The sequence below is a fragment of the Apis mellifera genome, linkage group LG3 (genome assembly GCF_003254395.2).
Source record: "Apis mellifera strain DH4 linkage group LG3, Amel_HAv3.1, whole genome shotgun sequence".
In the NCBI taxonomy this organism is placed as follows: Eukaryota; Metazoa; Arthropoda; class Insecta; order Hymenoptera; family Apidae; genus Apis; species Apis mellifera.
In genome coordinates, this window is record NC_037640.1 from 11251740 (window position 1) to 11269156 (window position 17417).

The following is a 17417-nucleotide window of genomic DNA, read 5'->3' on the forward strand; positions in this document are numbered from 1 at the left end:
AAGAAGAAAGGAATTGCTCGAGGAAAGCTTCGTGCGAATAATCAGCTTACGTTAAATTGCCAACGACATTTCCTGTTTCCATTCCTTATCTGCTGCTTACTTGAAAAGAATAAGAAAAGGGGATGGAGAGGGGATAGAAAGAAAGCTCATCGAAGCCCATAATGGAATAGTCTCATCGAGTGGATAACGACGCGCCATATTTTCACCGAAATCGAAGTCGAAGCGCTTTAAACGAACGGGACACCTTTCGAGAACCTTTGACGCCGCCACCTCTGATCCTTCCATCGACGGGGGAGGAAGAGAGGAACGGATACGCGGTTGGCATTAAGCTCCGCAAGATCGTTTCACTGATGAAACGAGTCTGTTGAGAGGAGGAGAGGAGAGGGGAGGGTGTATATTGGACGGTGGTTAGCAATTTCGCCGATAGTTTGGTTCTACGTGAACGTGGTATGGCGAAACGGGTGTTGGAGAAATTTTGCCAGACATCGAGGATGCTTTAATCTATGCTTTTTTATTCGGTTCCCTCCCAAAAGCTTTTAATGAAATAGCGTAAGGGTAGTTTGCTGGAGGGAATGGTTCACACATTCGATCGAGAAAATAAAATAATCTGTTTGTGGATGTGGAGAATAATACTTTAATTTTGTGCTTTATATTCTTTTCTTTTTTTTTTTTTAATGAAATGGGGATTTTTAATGAAATGATTTTAAGGAGGATTCATGACGCTATATTCTGACGCTCTCATTTTTTTAGTAGGTTGACCAATAAAGAGCTTTTCAAGCACAACTTTATTTTTTTTACCGATAACATGTATTTTTTAAAGCACCAATCGATGGAGCATAAAATTTCCTATAAAAAAGTATTAACCGATTGAATAATTCAATTATTATTACAAATTGGTTAAGATCGAAGATTTTTTAATTTATGCTTTATTTATTTTTTTTTTTTTTTCGAAAGAGAGAGAGATTTTAACGAAATAGCGTAAGGGTAGTTTGAAGGGAATAGCATTCAATCTTGGAAAGGAATAAAACTTGTGATAGATGTCGAGAATACTTTATGCTTTTCTTATTTTTTTTAGGAAGATTATAACGCCGAGGAAATTAGATTTTTGATAAAGATTGAAGATTTTTTAATTTATGCTTTATTTATTTATTTTTTTTTTTTTTGAGAGAGAGATTTTAACTAAATAGTGTAAGAATAGTTTGCAAAATAGGATTCAATATTTGGATCGAATAAAACTTGTGATAGATATCGAGGATACTTTATGCTTTATTTTCTTATTTTTTTGGGGGAGGATTTTTAATAAAATGTGTAAGGGTGATTTATGATGTACGATTGGAAGGGACGGCAATAATAATTCAATCATACGCTGAGGAAATTAGATTTTTAATAAAGATCGAAGATTTTTTAATTTATGCTTTATTTATTTATTTTTTTTTTTTCGAGAGAGAGATTCTAACGAAATAGCGTAAGGGTTTGAAGGGAATAGCATTCATGATAGATTGAGGATACTTTATGCTTTATTTTCTTATTTTTTTGGGATTATAACGCCGAGGAAATTAGATTTTTGATAAAGATCGAAGATTTTTTAATTCATACTTTGTTTACTTTTTTCGAGACCGTTTAATGAAATGATGTAAAAATAATTTACATCATACGAAAAAATTAATAATTCAATTATATTATAAGAAATATGATAAATTCTTCGGATATTTTGAACTGAATTCTCCATTCGAAAGGAAAAAGAAATGCACATATTGTTATTTTTACTTCAACCCTCTTAAATTCATTCTTTTTACTAAAATGATCTCGAATGAATCCGCGAGAACGAAAGAAACATTTCACCGCGAAGAAACCATCCCCTCCCCCTTTTTAATCCCGACTAATTTCGATCGAAACGGATTTCGATAAATGGCGAAACAACCTCTCTCTCTCTCTCTTTCTCTCTCTCTCTCTCTTTCTCGATCTCTTTCGACGTTTCCTTCGTTTATTCGACGGTGGGGCAGAAAAAAAAGGACGAGATTGCGCGGAGATGAAACGAGTTGTAACAACAGCTCTGAAATTGAAATTCATCGTTCGTTGTTCGACGAAGGCGTTTCAACCGCGAGCCGCCGCTTAACCTCTCGACCGAGCGCACGTCCTCCTTTTTGCAACCGTTAATTAAGGACACGGAAAAATACGATCAACAGCGCGCATCAGTAATTGAAGGAAACGAGAGCGTTTAACGACGTCGTATTTTTAAGGTGACCGAATACACTTTCGAACGACGGGGGTATTTTCTTTATTGATAGAAATAGCACGATTTATCGATCTCGTTAAAATCAATCTCGAGCAAGTAGAAATTTCGCCGATTCTTTTTCTCTCGCAAGAGTAGAATAAATTATATTTGTTAGTGTGTTATTTATTTTCACTCGCAAATTTTCTTTCGTAGAATAAACTGTGTTTGTTAGTAGAGCAAGTTGAGTTGGAATTACTCGAAAAAGGATTCTCTTTTCTTTCTTTCTTTCTTTCGTAGCGAATAGAGTAGAATATATTTGTTAGCGTATTGTTAATAGTTGAGTTGGAATTACTCGAAAGAGGATTCCTTTTCTCTCTTTCTTTCGTAGAATAGAATATTTAATATGTTTTATTTAATAGTGTGTTGTTAATAGAGCAAGTGGAAATTATTCAAAAGAGGATTCTTTTTTCTTTCTTTCGTAGAAAGTAGAATAAACTGTATTTGTTAGTAGAGTTGAAATTACTCAAAAAAAAATTCCTTTTTCTTTCTTTCGTAGCGAATAGAGTAGAATATGTTTGTTAATATTGTTAATAGAGCAAGTTGAGTTGGAATTACTCGAAAAAGGATTCTATTTTCTTTCTTTCGTAGCGAGTAAAATAGATCGTAGCGTGTTGTTAGTGGAACAAGTTGAATTGGAATTATTAGGATAAGGATTCCTTTTTCTTTCTTTTGTAATGAATAAAATAAACTGTATTAGCATGTTGTTAGTGGAGCAAGTTGGAAATTACTCGAAAGAGGATTCCTTTTTCTTCCTTTCATAACGAGTAAAATAGACATGTTGTTAATGGAACAAGTTGAGTTGGAACTACTCAAAAGAAATTCTTTTTTTTCTTTTTCTTTGTTTCATAGAGAATAGAATAAACTGTATTTGTTAGCATGTTGTTAATAGAGCAAGTAGAAATTATACAAAAGAGGATTCTTTTTTCTTTTCTTTTTCCTTTGTTTCGTAGTAGAATAAGACTATATTGTTAATAGAATCACGAAATTACGGATTTCCTTTTCTTTCTTCTTCCTTCCTTTCTTTCGAATAGAATAAACTGCATCCGTTAGCGTGTTCTTAGCAAGTTGAATTAGAAATTAAAGAGAGTTTTTCCTTCAAATGTTTCAAATTATTGGAAAATTGTTCGGAAGAGGATCAATTTGCGATCAATTTCAATTATAAGATTATTTTTAAGATCCATCGAACGCTTGTTCAACGAGTTCACGATTATCTTGCAAATTCTTGCAAATTTCTTCAATTCCTTCGAGTTTCGAAAAATCTCGAAGACAGACACAAAGGTTTGTCTTTCGACTTAACCCTTTCGAAATCGATCTTTTCAAAAGAGAGACGCGTCTCTCGCATCTTCAAAGCTTGGAAAGTTAATTTCATCGACTTGGAAGTTACCTTCATTGAGAATTTCTCGGTTTTGGAAAGAGGCGTGCACCCTATCAGTAGTTACGCCCTTATCATGTAATCCGATACAATCGGCTCGTTATTGGCTTCGTTTGGATGACGACACGAGCGAGAAATTCACCAGTTGCTCCAAGCAACCGATTCCCCCTCGTTAGAGATTCATCCTCCACCTTTCCTCTTCACTTCGAAACCTCTCTTTTCAACCAACTCCATCCACCTCGCCTCCTGTAAACACGTGAAACTGCCTCCGAATTTTCACTTTGCTCCTGGCCAAACTTATTCAAACTTACCCAAACTTTCTCGATTGAAATTTGTTCGAAGGTAGATTTAAAGATCTAAGATAGTTAAGATTAAAAAAAAACGATATTCCATTCTTTTCAATTCCACCACCGCCTCCTGTAAACACGTGAAACTGCCTCCGAATTTTCACTTTGCTCCTGGCCAAACTTATCCAAACTTCCTCGATTGAAATTTGTTCGAAGGTAGATTTAAGATAGTTAAAATTTAAAAAAAACGATATTCCATTCTTTTTAACTAATTTCACCATCGCTTTCTGTAAATACATGAAACTGCCTTCGAATTTTCACTTTGCTCCTGGTTAAACTTATCCAAACTTATCCAAACTTATCCAAACTTATCCAAACTTTCTCGATTGAAATTTGTTCGAAGATAGATTTAAAATAGTTAAGATTAAAAAAAAAACGATATTCCATTCTTTTTAACTAATTTCACCACCGCTTTTTGTAAATACATGAAACTGCCTCCGAATTTTCACTTTGCTCCTGGCCAAACTTATCCAAACTTCCTCGATTGAAATTTGTTCGAAGGTAGATTTAAGATAGTTAAAATTTAAAAAAAAAAAGATATCTGATCGTTCGATATTTCGTTCAGTTCATTTCTCTCGTGAAAATAAGTTGAAAATCGAGGAGAGAGATACGAAGATATCTTTTTCTACGCGGATACAATTCTCGAAATAAGAATCAAAGGTATGAGAAGAGAGATAAGCTATACGATTCCTCTTCTTCTCTTCTACAAATTTTAGAAACACGAATCGTCGAATAAAAATCACGATTTCGTTTCTTTTTTTAAGATTCTCGTGGCAAAGTTCACAAGCTTATAGTTTTCCAGAGTTGGATTTTACAATTGACGAGATCAATTGTGCAAACATAATCGTATAAATGTCATTCATTTTATGTTAATCGAGCAAAGTTTCTTTTGATAATTTTCTTATCTAATGTTCATTCGATTCATTAGAGAAATTTTGCCAAATGTTCAAAGAAATGTTCAAAGAGACAATGAATACTTCGATCTAATCCAACTTAATTCGCATTATTATACGTTTGTATATCGCAATGAATGCAAGAGGATCGAATCCTTTTCTTTAAACTAGATTAATCAGATACTTATTTTCTTTCTATATTTTGCATTAAGTCAACGAAATAAATAAAAACTCTTAGTGCATATTTGAAGAATTAAAGAGAAATCATGTATATATTCAAGCTTCATTTCTATATAAAAATGGAACACGATCCATTCTTCAAAGTGGTACTGCAGGAAAGGAAACGAGCAAGGAAATTCGCGTGTAATCTTGCTCTATCGTGGATTATTCAATGGAAAAAATTCGAGCAAACGCGTCCTTTAATCTTTAAAGTCCGTAACAAGTCCATGATGATTAAAAGTTCTTTCTTCTCCTCTCCCTCTTTTCAATTTCCTTGTTGTTTCTTCGTCAAAGTCTCTTATCATTCCGCGAGAAGGGAGAAAAAAAAGAAAAAAAAATCTTCAAATATTCCATATATAAACGAATTTAACAAAAATTTAAACTTTAGAATAATAGTTAATGGAACTTTAATATATATATACACGTATTAAAGGAAGGAAATTTCGCGAGGAAATATTTATAAGACGAGTGGAACGATTTAAATTAAATCCTTGAATCGGGGCATCGCGAATTACCTCGAAATAGATCCGCTTTGTATAAAGAATTCGGCCGCAACAAAGTGAAGCGACCTCCGCATGCGAAGCATGCTAATAAATCTTTCTCTTCCCGTAGCTGTTCGGAACGAATGATTCACGCGTGGAAAAACGAGGAATCGTCTTTTGATCTACGATTCCTGCAATAAATCGGGAAACATCGAATTAATTTCGTTCGAAATACGCCTCGATTGATTATTATTATTATTATTATCGTAGAAAAATTGGAAATCGTATCAAATCTCTATGTGATAAATATTCCAAATTTTATAGGAAAGTTTTTTTTTTAAATTAACTATAACTACGCTAACATTGTTCCTCGCAAAAGTTGTTCACCGTTCGAATCTAAAGTGGTTCATGAATTATTGATGGTGGAGGAAATGGCATCAAATGAACCTCGTTTTGCGCGTTTTCTATTCCACTGATGCATAATATATTTTCCAATCTCCTCGGAGGTTGCGACTTTTAAAGTAAACTAGCTTTAGTTTCCTTCTGTTCCTCGTACACGCGCGCGCCGTAACAGGTGGTAGCTGGTTCAAGGATTTAATTTAAATCGTTCCACTCGTCTTATAAATATTTTCTTGCGAAATTTCCTTCCTTTGATATGTGTATATGTATTAAAGTTCCATTAACTATTATTCTTAAATCTAAATTTTTGTTAAATTCGTTTATATATATGGAATATTTGAAGATTTTTTTTCTTTTATTTTTTTACAATCCTTCCATTATGTCGTTCCGTGCAACAACTTTCATGATCGACATGTTAAAGAGAATGGTTGATGAAATATATACTAAAACTTCATCAACCATTCTTATAAAATCTAAATTTTTATTAAGTTCATTTATAATATTTGAAGATTTTTTCTTTTATTTTCATATAATCTTCTTATAACATTGTTTCTACAATGATCGACATCTTGAAACTTGGTTATGAACTTTTCTCACAAAATTTTCTAAATATATACTAAAATTTCATCAACCATTCTTCTAAAATCTAAATTTTCATTAAGTTCATTTATATCGAACATTTGAAGATTTTTTCTTTTATTTTTATATACTCTTCCCATAACATTGTTTCTACAATGATCGACATCTTGAAATGTCTTGGTTATGAAATTTTCTCACAAAATTTTCTAAATATATACTAAAATTTCATCAACCATTCTTCTAAAATCTAAATTTTCATTAAGTTCATTTATATCGAACATTTGAAGATTTTTTCTTTTATTTTTATATACTCTTCCCATAACATTGTTTCTACAATGATCGATATCTTGAAATTTGGCTGCAATATTTCCTCACAAAATTTTTTTTCTAAATATATATATACTAAAATTTCATCAACTATTCTTCTAAAAATCTAAATTTTCATTAAATTCATTTATGATTTATATTTTATATTTATATATTTTTATATATATTTTATATTGAACATTTGAAGATTTTTTTCTTTTATTTTCATATAATCTTCCCATAACATTGTTTCTACAATGTTTGACATGATTGAAATTTGGTTGCGATATTTCCTCACAAAATTTTCTAAATATATACTAAAATTTCTTCCTTCTAAAATCTAAATTTTCATTAAATTCATTTATATCGAACATTTGAAGATTTTTTTTCTTTTATTTTCATATAATTATCCTATAACATTATTTCTACAATGATCTTGATTGCGATATTTTCTCATAAAATTTCCTTCTTTTAACATATATATACTAAAATTTCATCAATCATTATTCTAAAATCTACATTTTCATTAAATTTATTTATATTCAACATTTGAAGATTTTTTTCTTTTATTTTCATATAATCTTCTCATAACATTGTTTCTACAATGATCGACATCTTGAAACTTAATTGCGATATTTCCTCACAAAATTTCTTTTCTTTAGTATATATATATTAAAATTTCATCAACCATTCTTCTAAAATCTAAACTTTCATTAAATTCATTTATATCCAACATTTGAAGATTTTTTTTCTTTTATTTTCCTGTGATCCTAATATATTGTTCCATGCAACAACTCGCACGATCTTGGAACTCGATCTCGACATCGACTCGAAAGGTGGGCTACGCGTATTCTGCAATTTCATTGGGCGTTCTTTGATGTTTCACGCGCGAAAAAAAAAATCGGGGATCGCGTCGAGCAGATAGATAGGACGCAACGTCTATCGTCGCCGCCCTTTGATACCGCGTGACGAGATTGCAGATTTCCATGTAAACCGTTCGCACCGTTCAAACTTGTCGTCGAACTTGAGCTAGAAACGCTTTGAAAAACTCTCGTCTCTTGAAAGGAATCCATTCAAATCCTTCCTCTTACCCCGCGGACGATCGATTTTTTTCCAAAACTCCACTCTCACTTCTTTCGATTTTAACGATTGCGTTTATTATTAATAGAAGAATCGTGTCGCTCGTTATTCCTTATTAAGACGAAAGGAATGAATCACGAAATGAAACGAAATTCGATACACGTATGCGTGTATATTACGGAATATAGTAAACACAGCTGAGAACGTGACGGAAACGGATCGATCCGTTTGAATAGATTCTATTCATTCTTGCTACACAATATCTCTACTATTTTGCTTTGTGCTCGATATCGTTCCCTTCCAAGATTCCCGGGACGAAATATATTTTTGATCGACTTTTAATCAAACGTTTTCAACGAACGGAAACGCGTTGACGAAGATTTTTCCTTCTTCCTTGCACAGAATTTTTCTTTTCCAAAGTTATCCAAGGTATTCTTAAAATTATTCTATTCCCTGTAAAAATTGTCGATATTCGTGTATCCTATCCACTCTGGTAAATTTATCAGCACTCCATTCTCCAACATTTTTCCAAAACGAGATTAAATATCGACAATTCTCTCGTTTCGATCTTGTCGTTTCTAGAAAAGAGGCACACTCGATTCACGCTGAACAAAAGAGCCTTAAACGAGTCTTGGTTGGAGACTGTGTTGTATCTGGGTTCCCCATTCAAGTCGAATTTCCACCAAGTAGAAAGTTTCTCGATTCTTGGAAGAATCGAAACGAAGCAGAAGGGAAGAAACGGTGTTCGATTATCATCGAGCAGACTTCCTGGAGATCGATTCCACTGTCACTGACAGATCGCGCGTAATCGGATAGGAGATCGTGGACGGATCGAACGAGAAGATCTTATTGCGAAAATCTTGATAAAAGTCGACCATTTTTCTAATCACTTTGTATCATCGCAGGTTGAATTAGATGTCTATGAATATTTTTTTCTGTAAGAAAGATAAGAAGAGAAAGAGATTTCGTTGCATAATTAATTGTTTTCTACGTGTAACAGAAGTGGACTTTATTTTCCAATTCGTTCAAACATTTCGAACGTACGAATAAAAGGTATCGAATACCTAAATCTCTAATCAGAGATAATAAATTACAAACAAAGAAAAATTTATCCTTTCTAAGCTTCGTTATTTGCCTTTTCAAAATCGTTCGAAACTTCAAATCGATTCCTTCCTTCGATCGAAAGCATCTTCTTGATTTCCATTCGCGTTAAATATTCTTTCACGTAACAATGAAGCCCGTAATTAATTGACGGGGATAATAATGACTCGAGGAAAACAGGTGGATATCCCCGTTATTGCCACTAACTGTCGTAATTTGGTTTTAATCGTGATTAATAAATCGACAGCCTTTCAGTTCTCTAGTCGAATGTATTATCGAAACGCCGGTTCGATTCGGCGAAAACAGAGGATTTCCATCCGTGAAATCGCGTGATGTGAACAGCATTCGGCTCCGTCAACGCGATTGCGCAATACGAATAAACGAGGAAACCGAACGATGATGCGTCGGTAAAGTCGCACGTATTAAAGTTACGATTCGGAACGCTGCCTTTTCTAACCTCTTTTAACCGTCGTCTCCTTTGTGCGATAATCGAGCATGATATTCGAGTGTTTCCACGAAAAGAAGATATAATTTTGATTAAAGTTTCGTGTTCTTGTAGAAAGAAGAAAAAGATATTTGCTTCGTTCGAGAATTATTAAACGAATGTTTTTCCTAATTTCTTTTACATCTGTGACCCTGTTTCGTAATTTGCTTCAGTGACTCGTGCATATCCTAGTGTTTCTGAAAGAAATTAAAAGTAAAAGGTTTTCAGAGTGTAATTTCAATTTGAGGTTTATATTTTTCTAAAAGAGATATGACGTTCCGCGCATTAAGATTCGGGACGATGTTTTCTAACCTCTTTTCCGTCGTGATACTCTTTTGTAATTAAATCCAGTGATATTCGGCTATTACAGAGAAAAAATAAAAATAGGTTTTCGGAATATAATTCTAACTTTACAACAAGGTTCATACTTTTTCAGAAGAGACATTTTCTAACCTCTTTTGTACTGGTCGAGTCATCTATTCGAGTATTTTTGGAAGAAAATATCTTGAAAGTAAATTTCTAATTTAAAGTTTATATTAAAAAGAAGAAAAAGAAAAAAGATAATTGAGTGTTTTGCGTAAATAAAAGCGCGTAGAAATTATTTTTCTCTTCTTGATGAAATTATTTTCTGAAATACGCAAAGCACGCAACGTTAGAAAGATTTGTATTAGTTAAATCCAGATGGATTTCTGAATCCGTCTGGATTCATGTGATGCAATCAAACAAACGCAATTAGTAACTAATTTGTATGTTTCCTTGGACGCAGCTGTTCGCCGGGACCGCCTGTATGTTCAAGTCTCACAATAAGGTTTGTTCTCTCTACCTGTGTGTGTGCGTGTGCGTGTTTGTGTGTCTCTTCGATCGTTGTGTTCGTCTCTAATATGCTCCCGTTTCGTCGTCTCGTTTTATTTCCCTCTCCACTGTGTTTGCATAATTCGCACGTTTTCTCGGCTCCGCACTTTCACACCGAAACTTTGCAATTCTTTTTGCCTTCCACGTTCACGATTCGATATTTCGAACAAAAGAAAACGCAATAGATATTTCTAACGCACTGCTTGTCAATAAGTGTAATGTCTTTAATTTTGTTTCACAGTGGTAGATTTTTTATTTCCAGAATTCTTAATTAACAAGAAATTACGCACTTTTTTCAAGATACACAAATTCGTGTTCACAGATTTTACGACGAATCTCACGTTTAATTTCCAGAATTATATGACGAGTCAAATTTATCATTATAATATATTTCTTCTCATTTCTTAAAAATCAATTATTTGATTTTTAAGTTTATTTGAATTTTAGTTTCTTGATTTTCTTGAGTTTTATTTGATTTTTTTTGAGTTTTATTTTATTTTATTTAGATTTTATTTAAATTTTAAAAAATTAATTATTATGCATATTATTCATGTTTGTTCATTTATGATTTATATAATTAGTATAAAAAATTAACTTAAATTTTGAATATTTTTTTAATTTTTAAAAATATTTTTAAATAATAGTTTAATAAATATTTATATATATATAAATAATTAATAAATATATATATATATATAATTATTTATACATATATAAATAATATTGAATATATATTTATTTAAATATATATATATATATATATATATATATATATATATATATATATATATATATATGAATATTTTATCCTAAATAAAAATAAATATTACAAAAAAAAATATAAATATATGTTTATAATTAATAAAATTAATAATATATTTAAAAAATATTTATAAATATTATAATTTAATTGAATTTATGTTAAAATTTTATACTAATAAATATAATTATAAATTAAATTATATGAATTATCCTCTACTATGAACTATTCTCGATGGCAGATTTTTCTTCAATTTCCAAAAGAAAACCCCGAAATTTGTAATCAAAGAAATTGTACACTTTTTTCTTCTCTAAAAATTCGTTGAACGTCCACCTCTGGAAATTCAATAGCACAGAACTTTGTTCGTAACTAATTATTTCTTCGATGACACGTGGCCAAAGAAGGGAAACATAGAAGAAGAAGAAGAAGAAGAAGGGTGAAAATCCGAAGAATCGAATTAACGAGAAAGGAAACTTCTTCTTTTCCCAGTTGAAGGATGTTGCTAGCACGAATTTACCGAAACGGCCACCCACCTTTCCCTCCCTTCGAGCCTCCCCCTTGCGTTTCCTTGTAATGCAATTTCGACCGCGACGATTCCTCTCCGCCCCTGGGAAGAGGCACAAAGAGGCTCCAGAGGCTCGTTGGAATATTGTTTGCCCTCCGCCGTGCGCGTAGCTGGTACGAATAGCCTCGGCTATTTCACGCGTCGTTTGCGGAATAGTTTCGTCGACGTTTGGCCCAGCTTCCAACTTATCCTATTTCTCCCCATTGTTTGATATTCGGCCGTGATTATCGATCGAGTTCTGATAATTGTTTTTCACGATTATTTTCTCCATCGATTTTTTAGAACGAAATATTAATATATAACGATTCTCTCTCTCTCTCTTACGATCGAGTTCTTTCGGTAATAATTAATAACCGCTCGTGGATCAAATTGCTTTTCACAATTATTTTCTCCATCGATTTTTTAGAACGAAATATTAATATATAACGATTCTCTCTCTCTTTCACGATCGATAAATTATATTCTTTTTACATCCTTTGAAATTGAAAGACAGGGTGTGAGAAAGTATTAAGTAAAATTTCAAAGGCGAAGAAACTTGACTTCTTTATCCCTCTCGAAGAAACGAGAATCTTCTATCGATCTATTCTCTCCTCTCTCGATTTTTCCCTTTGCAAAAAAGAATTTCTCTTTTAAAATAGTTGAGAATCGCGGAATTAGTGTCGAGCCGCAATTGGCGTAATGGCGGGCTCGAAAGGAAACTGGGTCGTATTCTTCTTCTTCTTCTTCTTCTTCTTCTTCTTTGGGCGAATAAGAATGCCGAATACTAATTGGCGGCACGATGCATCGTTGCCGGATACCAGTGCTGGTAATAATTGGACTGGATTCGTTGGTTTCACCAGTCAACAACTGCATTCGCGCCATCGATCCCTCTTCCCCTCTTTCATCCCGTTCTTCTTTATCGACGGAGCGCGTGGAAGGGGTTCGTAGAGGCGCGAACAGTAGATTTATAAGCGTTGGCAAATGAAAATTCTTGTTCATTTGTCGCATCGTTTCTTTTATTCTTCTCTTGCGAGCGTAAGTTGAAATTTTGGACAGAGTTAAACCTGCAGGAAGAAATGCAAAGGAGGGGGATAAAGACGTTATTGAAATAAGGAGCGAAAGAAGTTTCGATAAAGCGAGCAGCAAGCTTAATTGCAGCGGGTGTTGTGATTTAATTGGAAACTTTGAGAGGGAAATTTAATCACCAACTTAAATTTAATTCTCTTCGAATTTCAATTTTTCTTTTATTTCCCTTCTCTCTCCCTCTTTCAGTTTATACCAAATACCGAAACAAGATAGAAGCACACCCTTCTTTCTCATCGACTCTTACAACCCTTTAACTCCACAATCCCTTCTCTCGTCCATCGAAAATTTTCTCTTCCTTTTATTTTCCAAAGTCAAAAAAAAATTTCCCTTCCCTCGTACAATAATGAATAACAGAGGGAGGAATCCAAAACCCCCTCCCCCTTCCTCTCAACGTTACGGTCCAACGCATTGCTTCCCATTTCCATCAACCTCGACGGTTGGCGGTTACAATTTTCATCGATCTCCCTTTCTCTTCCCTCCTCCTCCTCCTCCTCTCTGAAAACGAAAAAAAAAAAACCACGTCATCCGCAATTGTGGCGCGGCCACGATCATCGCCAAGTCAAACAAGGCTGTTTTCCAAACGAGGACGCTAATCGTCGCCAAAACATCCAATTTCTGGCCGAATCCGTGCGGGCAGAAATTCATTGGAGGGGGGTGTGATAATTGGCAAATAATGGCGAGCGATGCGGGCGCGAAACAAATCGAGATTAATAATTTCGAACCGGTTGGCAACCGCTCCGCTCTCTCCCTCCCTTCCAATCCAATCCGTTTGAAAATTCGCTCGAAATTCGTCCTCTCTCCTCTTGCCTTCTCACCCCAAAAACGAGCAGAAGCAATCGAAGAGGAGGAGGAGGGGTGGATTTCACGCGCGTTCAACGAGCTCTAATTAGTGACGTCATCAGGTCAATCCACGGTATTCGAGGATAAACGGGCCGACCAGTCGTTGGCCAGCTTCTTGCGCGTCTCCATTGCGAATCCCCTGTGTCGATTCCCTTTCTTCTCGGCGAGACATTAGCTGCATTAAGCTATATATATATATATTGGATCGATCGAGGGGATCGATAGCTTGTCGCTACCACTCCCGATGACACCGATATCGACAGGATCGATTAGACGTCTCCGCCCAAATGGACGTGATTCGGGGATACGTGAGTGCAGATGCCGTAGAGTAGGGTATTGATTATCTCTTTAGATGCCTTGATTTGGGAGGAAGAGATATTTTTGAGAACGTTTTATATAAATGTGAAATATTTTTAAAGAAGATGGAAATCGATGTAATGTTTGGTGTAATAATTAATTAATTAAGTAGCCATTGCGAGGTATCGTTTGAAAGTTGTAATTTTTTTTATTATTAAAAGAGGAAAGGAAAAAGAATATGGTAAGATAATAAGAAAAGATAATTAGTAAACGGATGGACTGTTTGATTTCAGTTGGGGGACGCGATGTTCGTCGAGTTACCACGTGTTCGATTGGACGGCGGCGCACGTGCTTTTCGACAGCACTGGGGTTACGAGTCACGACCCCTGGCACCGCCGCCACCATTGATCGAAGAAGACGAAGCGGCGGTTGAACCAGAAACGGTCAGCCTGCGGGAAGCCAACACCGCGTCTCCGATAGGTGAGTTTCCGACGCGAGTTAATCTTATTTAACGCGATGACGCAATTTTCAACCGGTTTTACGAAATTAACGGTAACGAATCGGCCAAGAAATCTTACGTTGGATTAAAAAAAATATGCTCCATTGGTTACGAGATAAGCAATTCAAATCGAGGATTTATTTTCGTTTAGAAATCCTACAACTACTCGACGATCGTCGATCAACATATATAATAAACGAGAGATCCAGTGGAAAATGGATAATAATAGTATAAAAAAAAAAAAGATATATTTATATCATTATGTCCATCGAGCCTCTCAAATTTTACCAGAGAAAAATTTTGCTAAAACGATTATTGACGCAACGTCAAAGAATATATCGTTTATAATTTCCATTCGTGCTAGAAAAATCAAATTATTCCGATATCGGGCGCTTCATTATTCATCATAATGCGGCCGTATCTTTGCGCTTAATGGATGGGCAGAAACGTTTCCGCGATGCATAACGAGAACACGGAAGCGTTGCCGCTTTTTTCCTTTGTCGAGTGGCGCGCGGCGACAATCTCTCTCGATCCCGATTTATATCAAAGGAATTGGGCCACCTCGTATTAATTGCGCTTTGTCGCCCGAATGAGCGCCGTTGCTGCTGACAAATATCCGTGCGCGCGATGCACTCGTTGTTAACGAGCGGATATTGTTCGACAGGTGCGATTCCCCGATAAACGCGTCTCGTCGACAATGAAGCGTTTTCCACTCGTGTTTGCTTCAATTTCAATTCTCTAATCGCCGGCAATTAGCGTTCAGAATTGCGCAGTTTGTGCAAAGATGTGGAAGCGGTTGAGCTTTGAACGAGCGTGGAAAGATCGATTCAGAGATTTGTTTTTTTTTTTTTTTTTTTTTTTTTTAGATAGGTTTGGTAAATCGAAGAGTGAGAAGGTATCGTCTGATGATAAGTCGACGGGTTAGATAGAATATTGTAGTTGTTGTAGGATATAGAGATTTGTTACGTTTATTTCTTTACATATTTTTTCTTATATTGTTCGTTCTATTGGAACGCGTGAATGAGATTTAAATTGCAGATTAATGTGCCGAGATTAAATTAAGATTTGGCGAATTCGTATCGTTACACGATAACGTGAGATACGTTAGTCGAATTCCTACTTTATCGATAGGAATCTGCAACTGCAACGCAGCGTGCGCAGTAACCTGCTAGACCGACGGTGAACAACATTTTCTCTTCCTAACCTATACAGATATTCTATTTAAAATAATCATTAAATCTCCACTTTTGTCGCATCTTAAAGAACGATTCAGGAATAATACGATATTAGATTCCACGTTCTTTTAAATCTTCTTCTTCGTTCAATTCTCCGTTCTCTTTCCATAAACTTTAAACGTCAAAGGTTTCGCACCAGCGATTTTCCGCCCCTCGTTTATCATCCCTCTCCCTTTCGTGACCCGAAAAAAGTTTCCTTTCCATTCTCTCCCCGTTATATATCAGCGTATATCGTTCAGAAAATTCAGTTTCACACGAACACGAGTAGACAATCGACCTTCTCCAACACTTTTTTCACATCGCTTTAAATCATTTCTTTCTCGCCAGAGTTTCTCACTCTCCCGACAAAAATTCTCGGTTCCCAGACCGTTCTTTCGTGTGACGAATTCCCCCGTGAACTTGAACAAGTCGATTCTATCCCAAGCAAAGAGAAGGGATTCGGAGCGGGAGAGATTTCGTAGCACGATACCCGGCCTTTGCTTTGTCGCCGCTCGATATCGCGCCGATTTACGCCGAGCTCTCCCGTGTCAGAGACGCGATATCAGCTGGATTTCCTTTCCTACTCGAACCGTTCCCTTTGTCCCTTTGTCCCTCCTCTAACTTTCCTCCTCCTGGATATTATGTTTCGCGTTCGATAACGCGACTCCTTGAAAAAGGCGACTGGATTAAATCGATCGATTTATTTGCGAATTTTCCTCGAGTTTTTGATAAATCGAAGGGAAGAATTTAGTTTTTTTTCTTTGTTTCTTTGCGATTAATTTGGACTCGTTCCAGGGTAAAGTGAATATTAACGAGTAAAGTTGGAGAGGGTTGGATGTTTGGAATTAGGATGCGAGATGTTGGAACTGGATAAAGTAGCGGGGTGGAAACTTACGATAATGAGGTCTCTGAAATTGGAAAGTTTCTTGATAACAAGTAATGGAAACATTACGTGTTTCAGTATTCATGTGTGTGTATCTTCGGTGAATTTGGGAGATATTGGAAAATTTGTCCTTTTGAGACAATATTAAGAAAATTGTAAATAGTAAAGCATGATTTTTAAACGTAACACGGCTTAAACTTCTCTCGCGTTTAATTCTCTCGTTAATTTTGCAAGCTAGATACTAAATTCTTCGAGATTACTTCGAGTTAACCAGTAAGCTTGAATCTCTAACAGTTTCAAAGTTGGAAAGTTAACAAAAAGTTAAACTTACTCGGTGTTCAGAACTTGGGACGAAGCTGTATCCCCAGACCTGTTAACTCTCTGCGCGCGTAAAATGTAACAATATGAATATTTATCCAGATATTTAACGTCTATAGATAGATCGAAGGGAAACAGCTTTCCAATGTAGCTTATCGATCCACAAAAAAGCAACGCCCTTTTTTTCTAATTCTTCTAATTCTTCCGGATAAATCAATCTCGAACCGTAAAAATTTTCGAACAAGTGCAAACTTTAACTTAAAAAAATGTTATTTTTAATGAGTTCAACGTGACTTCCGTTCGAGTAAACATACTTCTTCGTTTGCACTCGTTCTATTTCCCTTGGTCAATGATGATTTCTTCTTCTTTTTTCCTTTTATAGGATAAGTAAATATAATAATTATATAATTCGAATATAATGGATAATATTTTGAAGGAAGTAAGAATTTTCATCGAGTTTCGACTTGGAAGGTTGTATGGAAATGTATGTCGATGTATGATTTCGAATTAATATAAAGCTCCTTCTTTCCTTCTTTTGTAGGATAAATAAACGTAGTAATGATACGAATATAATCGATAATGCTTGA

The 17417-nt window shown here is 34.9% G+C and overlaps 1 protein-coding gene across 6 annotated transcripts in view; it reads left to right on the top strand.

The window, feature by feature from the left end:
* Window positions 1-17417, top strand: part of LOC724344 (probable Ras GTPase-activating protein) — a 376738-nt gene that overhangs the window by 157059 nt on the left and 202262 nt on the right. For 4 of the 6 annotated variants that reach the window (XM_026439477.1, XM_026439473.1, XM_026439476.1 and 1 more), the window contains 2 exons: window positions 10304-10345; window positions 14210-14396. In XM_026439477.1, the coding sequence (XP_026295262.1) occupies window positions 10304-10345; window positions 14210-14396 (229 nt within the window). The remainder of the gene's footprint in view (window positions 1-10303; window positions 10346-14209; window positions 14397-17417) is intronic. The other 2 variants (XM_026439479.1, XM_026439474.1) reach the window with 1 other exon arrangement.